Source organism: Hyla sarda, chromosome 4, assembly GCF_029499605.1.
Source record: "Hyla sarda isolate aHylSar1 chromosome 4, aHylSar1.hap1, whole genome shotgun sequence".
In the NCBI taxonomy this organism is placed as follows: Eukaryota; Metazoa; Chordata; class Amphibia; order Anura; family Hylidae; genus Hyla; species Hyla sarda.
The window spans coordinates 21942788-21963141 of NC_079192.1; the positions used below are offsets into that span (position 1 = coordinate 21942788).

The 20354-nt window shown below is 45.0% G+C and overlaps 1 protein-coding gene and 2 non-coding genes across 3 annotated transcripts in view; 1 reads left to right on the plus strand and 2 right to left on the minus strand.

The window, feature by feature from the left end:
* Nucleotides 1-2972: 2972 nt before the first annotated feature.
* Nucleotides 2973-3054, minus strand: TRNAL-AAG (transfer RNA leucine (anticodon AAG)). The gene has a single exon. It is a non-coding gene; the product is annotated as a tRNA-Leu (tRNA).
* An 11010-nt stretch (nt 3055-14064) lies between these two features.
* The window catches only part of LOC130366756 (butyrophilin subfamily 3 member A2-like), a 38212-nt gene continuing 31922 nt past the window's right edge, over nt 14065-20354 (minus strand). Inside the window, exon 3 of the mRNA XM_056569086.1 lies at nt 14065-14519. Coding sequence (XP_056425061.1) covers nt 14380-14519 — 140 coding nt within the window. The 3' untranslated portion in view covers nt 14065-14379. The remainder of the gene's footprint in view (nt 14520-20354) is intronic.
* Nucleotides 19574-19645, plus strand: TRNAP-UGG (transfer RNA proline (anticodon UGG)). The gene has a single exon. It is a non-coding gene; the product is annotated as a tRNA-Pro (tRNA).

A 20354-nucleotide genomic window follows, 5' to 3' on the forward strand; every position in this document is an offset into this window, starting at 1 on the left:
CCCGAGTACGGCGATACCCCATATGTGGCCCTAAACTGTTGCCTTGAAATACGACAGGGCTCCAAAGTGAGAGCGCCATGCGCATTTGAGGCCTAAATTAGGGACTTGCATAGGGGTGGACATAGGGGTATTCTACGCCAGTGATTCCCAAACAGGGTGCCTCCAGCTGTTGTAAAACTCCCAGCATGCCTGGACAGTCAACGGCTATCTGGCAATACTGGGAGTAGTTGTTTTGCAACAGCTGGAGGCTCCGTTTTGGAAACAGTGGCGTACCAGACATTTTTCATTTTTATTGGGGAAGGGGGTTGTATAGGGGTATGTGTATATGTAGTGTTTTTACTTTTTATTTTATTTTGTGTTAGTGTAGTGTAGTGTTTTTAGGGTACAGTCGCACGGGCGGGGGGTTCACAGTAGTTTCTCGCTGGCAGTTTGAGCTACGGCAGAAAATTTGACGCAGCTCAAACTTGCAGCCGGATACTTACTGTAATCCTCCGCCCATGTGAGTGTACCCTGTACGTTCACATTGGGGGGGGGGGGGGGAAATCCAGCTGTTGCAAAACTACAACTCCCAGCATGTACGGTCTATCAGTGCATGCTGGGAGTTGTAGTTTTGCAACCGCTGGAGGCTCCGTTTTGGAAACAGTGGCGTACCAGACGTTTTTCATTTTTATTCGGGAGGGGAGGGGGGCTGTGTAGGGGTATGTGTATACGTAGTGTTTTTTACTTTTTATTTTATTGTGTGTTAGTGTAGTGTAGTGTTTTTAGGGTACAGTCACACGGGCGGGGGGTTCACAGTAGTTTCTCGCTGGCAGTTTGAGCTGCGGCAGAAATTTTGCCGCACCTCAAACTTGCAGCCGGATACTTACTGTAATCCTCCGCCCATGTGAGTGTACCCTGTACGTTCACATTGGGGGGGAGGAACATCCAGCTGTTGCAAAACTACAACTCCCAGCATGTACGGTCTATCAGTGCATGCTGGGAGTTGTAGTTTTGCAACAGCTGGAGGCACACTGGTTGTGAAACACCGAGTTTGGTAACAAACTCAGTGTTTTGCAACCAGTGTGCCTTCAGCTGTTGCAAAAGCTACAACCCCCAGCATGTACGGACAGCGGAAGGGCATGCTGGGTCTTGTAGTTATGCAACAGCTGGAGGCATACTACATTGGCTGGGGATGCTGGGGATTGTAGTTATGCAACAGCTGGAGACACACTGGTTTGCTACTTAACTCAGTGTGCCTTCAGCTGTTGCAAAACTACAACTCTCAGCAGTCACCGACAGCCAACGGGCATGCTGGGAGTTGTAGTTATGCAACCACCAGATGCACCACTACAACTCCCAGCATGCACTTTAGCTGATTGTGCAAGCTGGGAGTTGTAGTTACACAACAGCTGAAGGTACACTTTTCCATAGAAAGAATGTGCCTCCAGCTGTTGCAAAACTACAAGTCCCAGCATGCCCATAAGGGCATGCTGGGAGTTGTGGTGGTCTGCCTCCTGCTGTTGCATAACTACAGCTCCCAGCATGCCCTTTTTGCATGCTGGGAGCTGTTGCTAAGCAACAGCAGGAGGCTGTCACTCACCTCCAACGATCCTCGCTGCACCAGGTCAGTCCCTCGTCGTCTCCGCCGCCGCCGCTGCTCCTGGGGCCCCGATCCCAACAGGGGCGCCGGGGATCGGGGTCCCCAGCACCCGGGGTGCACGTCCCGCACCCGCTCACGTCCTCCGGAAGAGGGGCGGAGCGGGTTGCGGGAGTGACACCCGCAGCAGGCGCCCTGATTGGTCGGCCGGTAATCTGGCAGACGAATCAGGGCGATCGTGAGGTGGCACCAGTGCCACCTCACCCCTGCAGGCTCTGGCTGTTCGGGGCCGTCGGAGACGGCCCCGAACAGCCAGTAATTCCGGGTCACCGGGTCACTGGAGACCCGATTGACCCGGAATCCGCCGCAGATCGCTGGACTGAATTGTCCAGCGATCTGCGGCCATCGCCGACATGGGGGGGTCATAATGACCCCCCTGGGCGATATGCCCCGATGCCTGCTGAACGATTTCAGCAGGCATCGGGGACCGGCTCCGCTCCAGATGGTTGCGGGGGGCCGGTAAAACACATGACGTTCTCATACGTCATGTGTCCTTAAGGACTCGGAAATGGAGACGTATGAGAACGTCATGTGTCCTTAAGGGGTTAAGGCAGGCCTTAGGCCACGTTTTCACAATATTTATGGACATTTATCAACGGGTTTAGTCAGGTTTTCTTTACTATAATTGTCGCAAAATTGTCGCAACTGCGACTACGCAATTTTTCGTGCAACATTTTGACTGGAAAGCGAGAAAAGCAAGTTTTCCAAAAATCAACTACGTAGTAATAATTTTAAAATGGACTACGGGTAGTCAGGTATTTATTAACTGCGACAGTCGCAACTGCGCAAAAAAAAGTCGCAACAGGGTTAAAAATTGACTACATTTACTCCAGCTCAAACATGGAGCAGAAAAAGCTACTACCAAAGTAAAAAAGGAAAAATTGCTTAGGTGAAAGAAAATTATCAACAAGCTGAAACCAGTTGATAAATAAGTCACAGATAAGAAAAAAAAGGGAGGAAAAAATTATTTAAAAAAAAGAATACATAAGCAAACATTGATAAATGCCCCCTCATTGTCGCTTGCTTATGTCGGGATACAGACAAAAAGGTGCCCCCAATGAGAATATAGATATCCCAAGGTATAGTGACGTCTTAGCTACCTACATAAATGTGCTGTGAAGGGGCCTAAGCGCAATGCCTGTAACTATACTGACACCTACTGGAGGACTGATGAATAAATATGAAACAAAAATTCACATAAAGGCAAACGCAGGTGGTACAGTAAATGTGTGATCAGTGTTACGTCCAATCAAAGAACAAAACAAAATAATACTATAACAATAAACTACAGAGATGTGAAGATAAAATAGTCTAAAATGGATAAAAAAAACATTGTTGGCAGCGGTGGGATTCGAACCCACGCCCCCGAAGAGACTGGAGCCTTAATCCAGCGCCTTAGACCGCTCGGCCACGCTACCGGTGCCAGTGCCTTACTTTTTACTGACATGTCCCGGAACTTTTCTTTTCTGGAAAATACTATGAAAATAGGAATAGTTCTTTACCATTAATTTGGTATCTACAAATCCTTCATGACGGTACCATGATGAAATCATACCAGATAAGTAGCTCTAGAGAGGGACCACTGCTTACTACTCCGGTAGAAAACTTTATATATTTTTTTTTAAATCAACTGGTGCCAGAAAGTTAAACAGATTTGTAAATGACTTCTATAAAAAAAAATCTTAATCCTTCCAGTACTTATTAGCTGCTGAATACTACAGTGTAAAATTATTTTCCGTTTGAAACACAGAGCTCTCTGCTGACATCACGAGCACAGTGCTCTCTGCTGACATCTCTGTCCATTTTAGGAACTGTCCAGAGTAAAAGGAAATCCCCATAGCAAACATATGCTGTTCTGGACAGTTCCTAACATGGACAGAGATGTCAGCAGAGAGCACTGTGCTCGTGATGTCAGCAGAGAGCTCTGTGTTTCAAAAAGAAAATAATTTCCGCTGTAATTTTCAGCAGCTAATAAGTACAGGAAGGATTAAGATTTTTTAATAGAAGTAATTTACAAATCTGTTTAACTTTCTGGCACCAGTTGATTTAAAAAAAAAAAAAACGTTTTTCACCGGAGTTCTCGGGTACTCCAGGGGGGGGGGGGAATCTAAAATCAACTGGTGCCAAAATTTTTTACAGATTTGTAAATGACTTCTATTTAAGAAATCGTAATCCTTCCAGTACTTATCAGCTGCTGTATACTACTGAGGAAGTCATATAGTTCCTTTCCAGTATGACCACAGTGCTCCCTGCTGACACCTCTGTCCGTGTCAGGAACTTTCCAGAGAAGGAACAAATCCCCATAGCAAACCTCTCCTGCCCTGGACAGTTCCTGACATGGACAGAGGTGTCAGCAGAGAGCACTGTGATCCGATAGAAAAGAACTACACAAATTCCTCAGTAGTATACAGCAGCTGATAAGTACTGGAAGGATTAACATTTTTAAATAGAAGTAATTTACAAATCTGTTTAACTTTTTTGGCACTTGTTGATTTAAAAAAATAAATAATTATATACCACCGGAGTACTCCTTTAAGGGCCATTTCACCCCCTATAGAGCAGTCCTGCTTGGCTACTACCGTGTTTCCCCGCAAATACGCCCTACCCCGAAAATAGGCCCTAGCTGTATTATTGGGGTGGGCTGCAATAAGACCTAGGCCAGTGGTCTTCAACCTGCGGACCTCCAGATGTTGCAAAACTACAACTCCCAGCATGCCCAGACAGCCAACGGCTGTCTGGGCATGCTGGGAGTTGTAGTTTTGCAACAGCTGCAGGTCCACAGGTTGAAGACCACTGACCTAGACAATGCCCGGGCTGCAAATATAAAAAAAAAACCTTAAACTTACCTTCGTCCTCCGTTCCCCCGTTGCTAAGGAACCGGCCTCACTGTCCTCCGCTGTTATCGCTGCTTCCTGGTGATGGGACGTCACAGATCCTTCAGTTTATCACCGGCCGCAGCGATTTCCCGCCTCTGCCAATGATAGGGTGAGCCCACTGTGATGTAAGAAGCCGTCCGGGAGGCGGGACATCGCTGCGGCCGGTGATAGGCTGAAGGATCTGTGACGTCCCATCGCCAGGAAGCAGCGATAACAGCGGAGGACAGTGAGGCCGGTTCCTTAGCAACGGGGGAACGGAGGACGAAGGTAAGTTTAATTTTTTTTATATTTGCAGCCCGGGCATTGTCTAGGTCAGTGGTCTTCAACCTGCGGACCTGCAGCTGTTGCAAAACTACAACTCCCAGCAACTTCCTAGGTGCAAAATCTAAAAAAAAAATTAAGATTTTAAACCCAATAGTGGTCTTCAACCTGCGGACCTCCAGATGTTGCAAAACTACAACTCCCAGCATGCCCGGACAGCCGTTGGCTGTCTGGGCATGCTGGGAGTTGTAGTCTTGCAACATCTGGAGGTCCGCAGGTTGAAGACCACTGGCCTAGGTCTTATTGCAGCCCACCCCAATAATACAGCTAGGGCCTATTTTCGGGGTAGGGCGTATTTGCGGGGAAACACGGTAGTAGCCAAGCAGGACTGCTCTATAGGGGTGAAATGGCCCTTAAAGGGGTTCTCCGGTGGTATATAATTTATTATTATTTTTTTTTCAAATCAACAAGTGCCAAAAAGTTAAACAGATTTGTAAATTACTTCTATTTAAAAATGGAAGAAATAGAAGCAGTGATAAAAGCGGAGGACAGTGAGGCTGGTTCCTTAGCAACGGGGGAACGGAGGACTAGGGTAAGTTTAAGGTTTTTTTTTAATATTTGCAGCCCGGGCATTGTCTAGGTCAGTGGTCTTCAACCTGCAGACCTGCAGCTGTTGCAAAACTACAACTCCCAGCATGCCCAGACAGCCGTTGGCTGTCTGGGCATGCTGGGAGTTGTAGTTTTGCAACATCTGGAGGTCAGCAGGTTGAAGACCACTATTGGGTTCAAAATCTTAAATTTTTTTTAGATTTTGCACCTAGGAAGTTGCTGGGAGTTGTAGTTTTGCAACAGCTGCAGGTCCGCAGGTTGAAGACCACTGACCTAGACAATGCCCGGGCTGCAAATATAAAAAAAAAAAAACAAACTTACCTTCGTCCTCCGTTCCCCCGTTGCTAAGGAACCGGCCTCACTGTCCTCCGCTGTTATCGCTGCTTCCTGGTGATGGGACGTCACAGATCCTTCAGCCTATCACCGGCCGCAGCGATTTCCCGCCTCTGCCAATGATAGGGTGAGCCCACTGTGATGTAAGAAGCCGTCCGGGAGGCGGGACATCGCTGCGGCCGGTGATAGGCTGAAGGATCTGTGACGTCCCATCACCAGGAAGCAGCGATAACAGCGGAGGACAGTGAGGCCGGTTCCTTAGCAACGGGGGAACAGGAATAGATACAGCGTAGCGGTTGATCATTATTTTGGGGGGGAGAGAAGCTGCGCTTGCGGGTGACAAACGATTATTGGTGCTGTGGGGTGCTGTGGGGTGTGGGATGTGGGGTGCTGGGCTGATAAACCGGCGGGGGGATTGGGGGGGGGGGAGGGACGTTGGGCTTCAGAGCTGCGCCCATCACGTGATAATAATGGGGGGGTGTAAATACCGTGGAACCGCCATGTTGTTTAATGTGCATGCCGTACTGTAAATAAATAAGCCCTACCCTGAAAATAGGCCCTAGTGGGTTTTCTGTGGCTAAAAGTAATATAAGACCCGGTCCTATTTTCGGAGAAACAATCCGAATAATAAGCTTTGTAAAAATACTCAACTATATCGTTCCTTCTTTCTGGGCAAAGGAGGCAAAGTCCTCTGTTTAAAAAACCAAAAAACTGCAGATTTGTTTGAAGAAGCCTTTGCCTCTTTTTCCCAGGAAGATGGAATTGTTATGGAGGTTGGAATTATTTGTAGATATATCTGAATTTTCCGTTTTCTGTAGGTCAGGGTGATAGGATTTCTGGAGAAACTAGATATTTCTAGGACATAAGATTCCACTGGAGATTCTCCATGAGTGATTAGGGGTCAAAGGTTACTGATTCCATTGACTAATGTCCTTGTCCTCCAGTGACTGATAAGAAAAGGAGAGTAGGCGTATATATAAGAAAGTTTAAAGGCGTATTTGGGGCAAAAACATTTTATCCCCTATCCAAAGGACCCCCCCCCTCCCCCGCGATCTCCCTGCAGCACCCGCATTCTATGCGGGGACTGCGTCTCTAGTTTCGGAAACCTCCGGGTTTCCGGGAACGGGGGTGTGACGTCAAGCCACGCCCCCTCCAGTCATGTCTATGTGACGTCACGCCACTCCCATAGACATGAATGATTGGGGCGTGAAGTCACGTCCCCAGTCCCGGAGGTTTCCGAAATTAGAGACGCTGTCCCTTTGGATAGGGGATAAAATGTTTTTGGCCGAAATACCCCTTTAATGTTTTGCCAAGATGTATAACATACTAACAGTGCCCATTTACGCCATGTTCATTCCCCATCGACAGCAATGTACAGTGACCCCCCGACCTACGATGGCCCCGACATACAATAATTTCAACATGCGATGGCCTCTCAGAGGCAGCATCAACATACGATGCTTTTTTAAGTCAGGGCCATCGCATAAACGGCTATCCGGCAGCGCAGACTGCTTCAGCTCCCACCGGATAGCCGTTTACGGTGCCCCGTGTGCTTCGCTGACGATCACTTACCTGTCCTCGGGGCTCCGGCGCGTCCTCTTCGGGATCCTCTGCATCGTTGGCGCTCTCCATCGAAGTCATCACGTCGCTGCGCACGCCGTCCCGTCATCCAATAGGAGCGGCGTGCGTAACAACATGATGGCGGCGACAGAAAGCGAGGATGCCGGGGAAGCAGAGGCCTTGCTGGAGCGTCGGGGACACCACAGGGACGCGGCGACAGCGATGGAAGGCGACATCCAGGGCAGCGGTGACGGTCCGGAGCGGCGAGGACAGGTGAGTACAACTTCCTCTAACAGTGCTCTTCAACCTGCGGACCTCCAGATGTTGCAAAACTACAACACCCAGCATGCCCGGACAGCCAACGGCTGTCCGGGCATGCTGGGTGTTGTAGTTTTGCAACATCTGGAGGTCCGCAGGTTGTAGACCACTGTCCTATACTTTACATTGCACGGATCCCTCAACATGCGATGGTTTCATACCATCGTATGTTGAGGGACCACTGTATTTTAGACGGATTCCGACAAAATAACAAGCAAGAACATTCTTTCTACTCAGAAATTTAGTATTGCGGACCTAGACTCAAGGAGAAACTTACCTTTTTGACCCACATTAACAGGCATCTCACCAGCCAAGTCAGCACCCTGCTCTGTACTGATAAGGTGCAGTCACCCTGATAGCTGTCTGCAGGTATTCTTTATCTTTGGAGAGATTTCTGGCTGGGGTTCTCCCCCATAAGGGGATTTTAGTACTTACCTGTCAGACAGTAATGGACGTGCTTAGGAAGGATCCGTGTTTGTCTTGGGGATAAATGTCTGTGTTGTAAATCCACCATAACGTTGCGGCTTTCTTTTTGTAAAATGGCTATTTCCTGTTGGAGTTCCCTCCCTCCAACTACAAGTCTCAGGTTCCCTTGCTTGTAAGTGTGCGGTGACTTTTCTCCCTTACACACAACAGCCGCCCCATCCATGGAAGCACAGCTGTGACAATTCACAACGGTTCACTGCCATGCTCCCTTTCAACACCTGAATGGTGATGTAATATCTCGGGCCACACTGCAACCTGGGAAACCTGACGATACTCATTTTGTATGCTGCTAAAAATAAACATCGGGGCAAAGATCACATAAGAATTGAGAGACTAACCATCAAACACGGGTATAAACACTATATTATTGAACTATACTAACTTTACAGCCCCTGTGGCGTAGTCAAATAAAACTAAAACCTGGAATACCACTTTAAAGGGGTACTCCGGTGAAAACCTTTTTTCTTTTAAATCAACTGGTGGCAGAAAGTTAAACATATTTGTAAATTACTTCTATTAAAAAATCTTAATCCTACCAGTACTTATTAGCTGCTGAATGCTACAGAGGAAATTCCTTTCTTTTTGGAACACTGATGACATCACGAGCACAGTGCTCTCTGCTGACATCTCTGTCCATTTTAGCAACCATGCACAGCAGATGTATGCTAAGGGCAGCATGGTGACTCAGTGGTTAGCACTGCTACCTTGCAGTGCTAGGGACTTGGGTTCAAATCCTACAAAGGACAACAATAAATAAAGTGTTATTATTATTATTATAATAATGTCAGCAGAGAGAACTGTGCTCGTGATGTCATCAGAGAGCATTCCAAAAAGAAAAGAATTTCCTCTGTAGTATTCAGAAGGACAAATATGTTTAACTTTCTGCCACCAGTTGATTTAACCCCTTAAGGACCAAGGACGTACCGGTACGTCCTTGGTCCTGCTCTTCTGATATAACGCGGGGTTACACAGTAACCCCGCGTCATATCACGGCGGGCCCGGCGTCATAGTGAAGACGGGACCCGCCTCTAATAGCGCGCAGCGCCGATCGCGGCGCCGTGCGCTATTAACCCTTTAGCCGCGCGCTCAGAGCTGAGCCGCGCGGCTAAAAGTGAAAGTGAAAGTTCCCGGCTAGCTCAGTCGGGCTGTTCGGGATAGCCGCGGCTAATCGCGGCATCCCGAACAGCTGACAGGACAGCGGGAGGGCCCCTTCCTGCCTCCTCGCTGTCCGATTGCCGAATGACTGCTCAGTGCCTGAGATCCAGGCCTGAGCAGTCATGCGGCAGAATCGTTGATCACTGGTTTCCAGTGATCAACATAGAAGATCAGTGTGTGCAGTGTTATAGGTCCCTATGGGATAACAATGATCAGTGTGCGCAGTGTTATAGGTCCCTATGGGACCTATAACACTGCAAAAAAAAAGTGAAAAAAAAAGTGAATAAAGATCATTTAACTCCTCCCCTATTAAAAGTTTGAATCACCCCCCTTTTCCAATAAAAAAAAAAACACAGTGTAAATAAAAATAAAAATAAACATATATGGTATCACTGCGTGCGGAAATGTCCGAATTATAAAAATATATCATTAATTAAACCGCACGTTCAATGGCGTGCGCGCAAAAAAATTCCAAAGTCTAAAATAGTGCATTTTTGGTCACTTTTTATATAATTTAAAAATGAATAAAAAGCGATCAATAAGTCCCATCAATGCAAAAATGGTACCATTAAAAACTTCAGATCACGGCGCAAAAAATGAGCCCTCATACCGGCCTGTACACGGAAAAATAAAAAAGTTATAGGGGTCAGAAGATGACAATTTTAAACGTATTAATTTTCCTGCATGTAGTTATGATTTTTTCCAGAAGTCCGACAAAATCAAACCTATATAAGTAGGGTATCATTTTAATCGTATGGACCTACAGAATACATATCAGGTGTCATTTTTACCAAAAAATGTACTACGTAGAAACGGAAGCCCCCAAAAGTTACAAAACAGCGTTTTTTTTTTCAATTTTGTCGCACAATGATTTTTTTTCCCGCTTCACCGTAGATTTTTGGGCAAAATGACTGACGTCATTACAAAGTAGAATTGGTGGCGCAAAAAATAAGCCATCATATGGATTTTTAGGTGCAAATTTGAAAGAGTTATGATTTTTTAAAGGCAAGGAGCAAAAAACGAAAATGCAAAAACGGAAAAAACCCCGGTCCTTAAGGGGTTAAAAGAAAAAAGGTTTTCACCGGAGTACCCCTTTAAGGGAAAACTACCTGAAAAGGCGGCATAACTGAGTCCCTTTGCATATTATTTCTTCCTTGAATTCTCATTGGAATCTATAAACCTCCACACAGTTTTATAGTGTCCTTCTCAGGGAGGAACTTTACCCCTTTGACCCACTATAGTCTGCAAATTACAAAAAAAAAATAAAAAATAACGTGATAAATGTATAACCTATATAAACAGGCGCAATACACAAGGTCACATACATATATTACAAGTGCAATACATATAGCAAAGTCCCTTTGGGAACACAGAAAATGTAAAAATAAAGTAAAATAAAAACAACTTTTTTATTACAGAAAATATATTTTGTTTTAATACAAACATCAGATTTGGACTCCTCCATTACCATAAAGAAGCACTGCAGAAAATTAGTTTTGGACATACCGAGGGACACTTATCTTGCGCTGCGCCTTGGTTCACCACACATAGGTAAAGCTCCGCCCATTTGTGGCCCGCTGACAGCTCTTTGTAAATTCAGCAGCTCTATGGCTGCCGTTGCTCTCAGTGCACAAATTTACACTACCTACTTAGGTGTCACAAGTTGTAGTGTCCGTAGGAATGCCCCCTTGTTGCCAGCAGTGTAGACCCTCAAAAGTTGTACATTTTCGCCCAGAAAAGACTTTGTTTGAGTATGCATCGCCATTTCTGCACAAACATGTGCAACTGTGGCACGGCTTCATAAATGTCCCCCATAAAGATAACCCATTGTGCTGTCCTCCTTGTTCCCCTTGTATGTTCCCTCCATGTATAGAATCATTTCTAGATATCTAGTCCAATCTTAGAAAAAAAAAAGAGGGGGTCGGAGACGGCACTAGTGCTTATATCTTCCAGTAGTTGGCAGATATATTAAAGGGGTATTCCAGGAAAAACTTTTTTTTATGTATCAACTGGTTCCAGAAAGTTAAACAGATTTGTAAATTACTTCTATTAAAAAATCTTAATCCTTTCAGTACTTATGAGCTTCTGAAGTTTAGGTTGTTGTTTTCTGTCTAAGTGCTCTCTGATGACACCTGTCTCGGGAACCGCCCAGTTTAGAAGAGGTTTGCTATGAGAATTTGCTTCTAAACTGGGCGTTTCCCGAGACACGTGTCATCAGAGATTACTTAGACAGAAAAGAACAACCTTAACTTCAGAAGCTCATAAGTACTGAAAGGATTAAGATTTTTAATTTACAAATCTGTTTAACTTTCTGGAACCAGTTGATACATAAAAAAAAAGTTTTTTCCTGGAATACCCCTTAAATACATTTTGAAGCAATTAGATATGATCCATATACCTAGGATATGCGAATTGGAGGGAGCTGTGATGTCTGGAGGTGCTCTATATATGTCAAACAAAGTAGAAATTGTAACAACCGTAAAAAGGATAATAATAGACGGAGCACTCACTCTACGACTTTCCTACGGTGATAGGCGGCTGGTTGGTGATCTCAGTCCCGGTCTTCTATAGCGGGGAGGCGGCAGGTGGAACGAGGGGAGCCTCAGATGCCGGCCACGGACCGTATCACGCTCACTGGCGCTTCGTCAGGCCGTGTATCATACACGGCCTGACGAAGCGCCAGTGAGCGTGATACGGTCCGTGGCCGGCATCTGAGGCTCCCCTCGTTCCACCTGCCGCCTCCCCGCTATAGAAGACCGGGACTGAGATCACCAATCAGCCGCCTACCCCAGTAGGAAAGTCGTAGTGTGAGTGCTCCGTATATTATTATCCTTTTTTACGGTTGTTACAATTTCTAGATTTCATTTGTGCCCAGGAGAGCAGGAATATAGTAGGTGAGTCCATACAATGATTAGCTGCAAAGTTATATAACTTCGCTGACCAAAACTGTCTGTATTTTCTTCTCCAACTGTGCAGATTTTATAGCGTGTCCTACAAGATGCAGCTTCCCCCTGCTGGACCCTGTCTTATACTGGTGGAAGCTAGAGAAACAAGGAGAGAAGCTAAATTACATAGGAATACACTAAAACGCCATATAATGGGTAAGTATCATACTATGCAGTTAGACAAGGCAGTCAGTTCTCTGCAGACAGTTACGTTACGAACAGAAAAAGGAACGAGACCAAGAACAATGGGGCCCCTAATCTCTCCGAGGGCCCCATAACAATTATGGTATGTACACCCGAGAGCAAACAGATGTTCTTGTTACTGATCTATCATTGTATTGTATTAGGAGAACCGTATCAAAGGGGAAGAAGGAATCAAGATGGCAGACAACCCATCAATGGTGCGTCCACTACAATAAGTAGGCACAGGGCAAACACAAGATCTTCCAAATTATTCTTTAGTATCGGCCGAATATGTAGTCCCAAAAAATTCTGGAGTGCTTCCTTAATCATTTGCACAATATATATACAGTGGTCCCTCAAGTTACAATATTAATTGGTTCTGGGACGACCATTGTATGTTGAAACCATTGTATGTTGAGACTAGAGATGAGCGAACTTACAGTAAATTCGATTCGTCACGAACTTCTCGGCTCGGCAGTTGATGACTTATCCTGCGTAAATTAGTTCAGCTTTCAGGTGCTCCGGTGGGCTGGAAAAGGTGGATACAGTCCTAGGAAAGAGTCTCCTAGGACTGTATCCACCTTTTCCAGCCCATCGGAGCACCTGAAGGCTGAACTAATTTACGCAGGAAAAGTCATCAACTGCCGAGCCGAGAAGTTCGTGACGAATCGAATTTACTGCAAATTCGCTCATCTCTAGTTGAGACCTTAACTCTATGGAAGCCTGGTAATTGGTTCCAAAGGCACCAAAATGTCATCCAAAAATAGGAAAAAGTGAGGATTAAAGAAAAATAAGTAGATAACTAATATAGATATAGCAAATCCTTACATATAAAAGTAAGAAAGATCTGCTGGGAGCTGTAATCACTGTCTATGTAAGTTTCCAAAGCAGGGAGCCTCCAGCTGTTGCAAAACTACAACTCCCAGCATGCCCGGACAGCCAAAGGCTGTCCGGGCATGCTGGGAGTTATAGTTTGGCAACAGCTGGGGGCACCCAGCTTGAGAAGCACTGGTCTATGTAGAGGACTGGAGCTTCTTCAGGGTCATGTATAGAACACACAATGTCCTAAAAAAAAAATAACATGGAGTCTCCCCCACCTGGTGTCTAAAGGAGCAGCTAATCCTGGCCCAAAGAGTAGAACAGAACATGTAATACCTCCCTGCAATGTAGGGGGCGCTACCAGACACCAGTCAGTGCATACACTGCAGTAATACAGGTAAAGAATAGTACAGAGCATGTAATACCTCCCTGTACTGTAGGAGGCGCTACCAGACACCAGTTAGTGCATACACTTCAGTAATACAGGTAAAGAGTACAGAACATGTAATACCTCCCTGTACTGTAGGGGGCGCTACCAGACACCAGTCAGTGCATACACTTCAGTAATACTGGTAAAGAGTAGTACAGAACATGTAATACCTCCCTGTACTGTAGGGGGCGCTACCAGACACCAGTCAGTGCATACACTTCAGTAATACAGGTGTTTTACCAGTGAATGCCCATTCTGATTGGTCAATTCATTGACATGTATCACAGATCTCGACTGTCTGTACGTTGTATGTTGAGTCTGGTTTCAAGTTACAATGCTCCAGAAAAGACCAATGTATGTTGAAACTATTGTATGTTGGGGCCATTGTAAGTTGAGGGATCACTGTATATATATATATATATATATATATATATATATATATATATATATATATATATATTATTTATATTTAAAAAGACAATAGAAAATATAACAGAAAAGCCAAATCACAGTCGGCCACTATTCATTCACATTTTTCTGTTAAGAAGTAAATAATTGTACAATTGTTCAGATTTTGGACACATCGTGCGGTGAAGTCGTTCATAAATATAGAAAAATACAATTTGCTGTAGGACCACCGCTGACTGGAAGAAGATGTGGAAGAGGAGTCTTGTGTCGCCAGATTTTACTAATAATTCGCACACTGAAGGGGGCGCCGTTCAGTCCTTTTGACGTCAGCTCCAGGGTAGACATAGCGCCATCTATTGGTCATAAGCTGAAGGTAAATTTTGATTTAGCATAAAAATTTTTGTGTATAAAAAATGGAAGGAAACATAATAGTGCGAGGACCAGAACACAAAAACATACGGCCAGGACCTGGTCCAGGATAGAATGGGAGACGTCATCACCTGTAAGAGAAGACATTGTTGTCATTGGTTGTGTTGTTGTAAATTATGCTTTGCTTAGATACACCAGTGCACACATTATCAAGATAGGCTTAGATACAGGAGGGCATACAGTATCAGGATAGGCTTAGATACAGGAGGTCATACAGTATCAGGATAGGCTTAGATACACCAGTGCCCACAGTATCAGGATAGGCTTAGATACACCAGTGCATACAGTATCAGGATAGGCTTAGATACACCAGTGCATACAGTATCAGGAGAGGCTTAGAAACACCAGTGCACACAGTATCAGGATAGGCTTAGATACACCAGTGCATACAGTATCAGGATAGGCTTAGATACACCAGTGCGCACACTATCAGAAGAGGCTTAGATACAGGAGGGCATACAGTATCAGGATAGGCTTAGAAACACCAGGACATACAGTATCAGGATAGGCTTAGATACACCAGTGCACACAGTATCAGGATAGGCTTAGATACACCAGTGCACACAGTATCAAGATAGGCTTAGATACACCAGGGCATACAGTATCAGGATAGGCTTAGATACACCAGTGCATACAGTATCAGGATAGGCTTAGATACACCAGTGCATACAGCATTATGATACGCTTAGATACACCAGTGCACACAGTATCAGGATAGGATTAGATCCACTAGTGCATACAGTATCAGGATAGGCTTAGATACACCAGTGCACACAGTATCAGGATAGGATTAGATCCACTAGTGCATACAGTATCAGGATAGGCTTAGATACACCAGTGCACACAGTATCAGGATAGGCTTAGAAACACCAGGACATACAGTATCAGGATAGGCTTAGATACACCAGTGCATACAGTATCAGGATAGGCTTAAATACACCAGTGCACACAGTATCAGGATAGGATTAGATACACCAGTGCATACAGTATCAGGATAGGCTTAAATACACCAGGACATACAGTATCAGGATAGGATTAGATACACCAGTGCATACAGTATCAGGATAGGATTAGATACACCAGTGCATACAGTATCAGGATAGGGTTAGATACACCAGTGCATACAGTATCAGGATAGGGTTAGATATACCAGTACATACAGTATCAGGATAAGGTTAGATACACCAGTGCATACAGTATCAGGATAGGATTAGATACACCAGTGCATACAGTATCAGGATAGGGTTAGATACACCAGTGCATACAGTATCAGGATAGGGTTAGATACACCAGTGCATACAGTATCAGGATAGGGTTAGATATACCAGTACATACAGTATCAGGATAAGGTTAGATACACCAGTGCATACAGTATCAGGATAGGATTAGATACACCAATGCATACAGTATCAGGATAGGGTTAGATACACCAGTGCATACAGTATCAGGATAGGGTTAGATATACCAGTACATACAGTATCAGGATAAGGTTAGATACACCAGTGCATACAGTAGCAAGATCAAAATAGGATTAGGTACACCAGATTACACATGATATGATTAGATACACCAGTTCGTCAAATACAACAGCTCAACAGAAAGTATCAAACAATAGATTTAGATACAGCTGCTCAAGAGACAGAAACACACAGAAAGGATTAGATACAGCGGCTCAGCAGACAGTATGATACCATAGACAAGATATAGCTGCCCAGAAGACAGGATCACACATGGTAGGCTTAGATACACAGCTCAGCCGACAGTATCACAGACAAGACTTAGAAACAGCAGCTCAGCAGACAGTATTACACATGATAGGCTTAGATACAGTGGCTTAAGAGACAGTATCACACATGAAAGGCATAGATTCAGCTGCTCAGCAGAATGTATCACACATTAGACTTAGATATAGCTGCTCAGGAGACAGTATCACACATAGGGTTAGATACAATGGCTAAGCTTACAGTATTATACAATAGACTTCGATATTGCTGCTCAGGAGACTGTATAACATATGATAGGCTTAGATACACAGCTCAGCAGAAAGTATAACACAACAGGCTTAGATACAGCTGCTCAGGAGACAGGATCACACATGATAAACTTAGGTACAGAGGCTAAGTAGACAGTATTATACAATAGACTGAGTTATAGATATTGTGTTATATTCTGTCTTGTATATTAAACTCATATACAGTGACCCCCCCCCCCCCCGACCTACGATGGCCCCGACATACGATCATTTCAACATACGATGGTCTCTCAGAGGCAGCATCAATATACGATGCTTTTGTATGTCGGGGCCATCGCATAAACAGCTATCCGGCAGCGCAGACTGCTTCAGCTGCCCCCTGATAGCCATTTACGGTGCCCCGTGTGGTCCGCTGACGATCACTTACCTGTCCTCGGGGCTCCGGCGCGTCCTCTTCGGGATCCCCTGAATCGTCGGCGCTCTCCATCATCGTCATCACATCGCTGCGCACGCCGTCACGTCACGGAGCTGCGTGCGTAGCGACGTGATGGCGGCGACGGAGAGCGAGGATGCCGGGGAAGCAGAGGCCTTGCCGGAGCGTCGGGGACACCCTGGGGACGCGGCGACAGCGATGGAAGGCGACATCCAGGGCAGCGGTGATGAGCGGTGACGGTCCGGAGCGGCGGGGACAGGTGAGTACAACTTCCTCTACCAGTGGTCTTCAACCTGCGGACCTCCAGATGGTGCAAAACTACAACTCCCAGCATGCCCGGACAGCCGTTGGCTGTCCGGGCATGCTGGGTGTTGTAGTTTTGCACCATCTGGAGGTCCGCAGGTTGTAGACCACTGTCCTATACTTTACATTGCACGGATCCCTCAACATACGATGGTTTCAACAAACGATGGTCCATTTGGAACGGATTACCATCGTATGTTGAGGGACCACTGTATATATATATATGTACTTAGGATGGTTTAACATAAAAAAAAAATAATAATAATAATCCAAAGGGAGTCTATGAATGTCGCCTTCTGAGCGGTGACCTGGACTGGTCACGTGACCTGACAACGCGGTTTGTCCTAGAGGGAGGGTGTGAATCTCCCCCCCCCCCCATCACCCACACTTGGAATTTCCTACTGACGTACAATATAACAGATCCTGGAGTCATATAACACCTCACCTAAACCCTAATACTCAGCCGGCGCGTTGGTCTAGGGGTGTGATTCTTGTTTTGGGTGCGAGAGATCAAATCCCGCAGGAGAACTACTTTTGCAGTCTCGTTCACTTACACGAAGGATCAACGCATTGTTGAGAGTTTCACGATCTAATAGGATTATTGTTATAATATTAGAAAAATCTAGTAACTTCGCTACCTGGAGAACAATGATTTTATATATATATATATATATATATATATATATATATATATACACAGTCATGGGCGTAAATTGGCACCCCTTCATTTCAAGAAAATGAGGTATTTCTCACAGAAAAGGATTGCAGTAACACATGTTTATTCCCTTTGTGTGTAATGGAACTAACCCAAAAAAAGGGAGGAAAAAAAAAGCAACTTGGACATAAGGTCACACCAAACCCCAAAAATGGGCTGGACAAAATTATTGGCGCCGTTTCAAAATTGTGGATAAATGATTGTTTCAAGCATGTGATGCGCCTTTGAACTCACCTGGGGCAAGTAACAGGTGTGGGCAATATAAAAATCACACCAGATTAACCCCTTAAGGACGCAGGACGTAAATGTACGTCCTGGTGCGGTGGTACTTAACGCACCAGGACGTACATTTACATCCTATGCATAACCGCGGGCATCGGAGCGATGCCCGTGTCATGCGCGGCTGATCCCGGCTGCTGATCGCAGCCAGGGTCCCGCCGGCAATGGCCGACGCCCGCGATCTCGCGGGCGTCCGCCATTAACCCCTCAGGTGCCGGGATCAATACAGATTTCAATGAATGCGCGATTTCAATGAATGATCGGATCGCCCGCAGCGCTGCTGCGGGGATCCGATCATTCAGAACACCGCTAGGAGGTCCCCTCACCTCCCTCCGTCCGGCTCCCGGCGTCTCCTGCTCTGGTCTGTGATCGAGCAGACCAGAGCAGGAGATGACCGATAATACTGATCTGTTCTATTTCCTATACATAGAACAGATCAGTATTAGCAATCATGGTATTGCTATGAATAGTCCCCTATGGGGACTATTCAAGTGTAAAAAAAAATTTGAAAAATTGAAAAATCCCCTCCCCCAATAAAAAAGTAAAACGTCAGTTTTTTCCTATTTTAAGCGTAAAAAATAAATTTTATAGACATATTTGGTATCGCCGCGTGCGTAAATGTCCGAACTATTAAAATAAAATGTTAATGATCCCGTACGGTGAACGGCGTGAACGAAAAAAAAAAAGTCCAAAATTGCTACTTTTTTAATACATTTTATTTAAAAAAATGATAAAAAATGTATTAAAAGTTTTTTTATATGCAAATGTGGTATCAAAAAAAAGTACAGATCATGGCGCAAAAAATGAGCCCTCATACCGTCGCTTATACGGAAAAATTTAAAAGTTAGAGGTCATCAAAATAAAGGGATTATAAACGTACTAATTTGGTTAAAAAGTTTGTGATTTTTTTTAAGCACAACAATAATATACAGTATATACTCGAGTATAAGCCGACCCGAGTATAAACCGAGACCCCTAATTTCAACCCAAAATCCCAGGAAAAGTTATTGACTCGAGTATAAGCCTAGGGTGGGAAATACATAATCCCCCCCTGTCATCATCCAGACCCGTCATTAACATCCTCATCATCATCACCGCCTGTCATCATCCAGACCCTCATCATCATCACCTGTCATCATCCCACACATCCCCCCTTCATCATCCCCTTGTCATCATCCCCACCCCCCTTCATCATCCCCTTGTCATCATCCCCACCCCCCTTCATCATCCCCTTGTAATCATAACGAAAAAAAAGCCTAAGTCTATGAATGTCGTCTTCTGAGCGGCGTCCTGGACTGGTCATGTGACCTGACATCAATGTTTGTCCTAGATGGAGGGTGTCATATAACACCTCACCTAAACTGACATTCACTATGACAGATCCTTGAGTCATATAAAACCTCAAAGAAACCATTTTTCAGTTGGCTCGTTGGTCTAGGGGTATGATTCTCGCTTTGGGTGCGAGAGGTCCCGGGTTCAAATCCCGGACGAGCCCTACTTTTGCAGTTTCATTCATTAACACAAAGGATCAAAGCATTTCTGCACATACATGTCATAAGATCAGCGCCATATGTTGTCACAAACTTCTTGTTCAATAAGGAATAATGTCATTATATTAGAAAAATCTTGACTATTAGGAATTTATAATAGGAGATAATTTCTTTATCATAGAAGCCAGTATTATAGCAGTTACTAGCTAAGTACCTGCCACTATCAACAATGATATACATATATATGGGTATATAACACTGTGTACTATCTGCTACCCAGCTTTCCCAGTTTGAAAAGAATGTTTGTCTGGTAAAGCAGCCATTTTAGAGATCTTCAGGGGACTGGAAAGCTGGGTGATATGTGATATTCACTACACAGTGCAGGGCTCACAGAACTTCCCAAGATTTTCCTGTCTCCTGAAGAGAATATCTGTCTGGTAAAGCAGCCATATTGAAGCTCTTCAAGAGTCTGGGAAAGCTCGGTGGCATGCCACCCAGCTTTCCCAATCTCCCGAAGCCCCATCATTGTCATGCTTTCTCCCTGCCCCTGATGCACTGATGTGTTCTCTCCCCTTCTACTTATCTTAGCCCACAATAAATCTTCTCTCCCCTGCCCATCCCTGTACCCTCTCCCTGCCTCTGCACTATTATCTGCACCTGCCTTCCAGACAGTTTAATCTTACTTTACCTGTCATGAAAGGGACAGGGAGCACA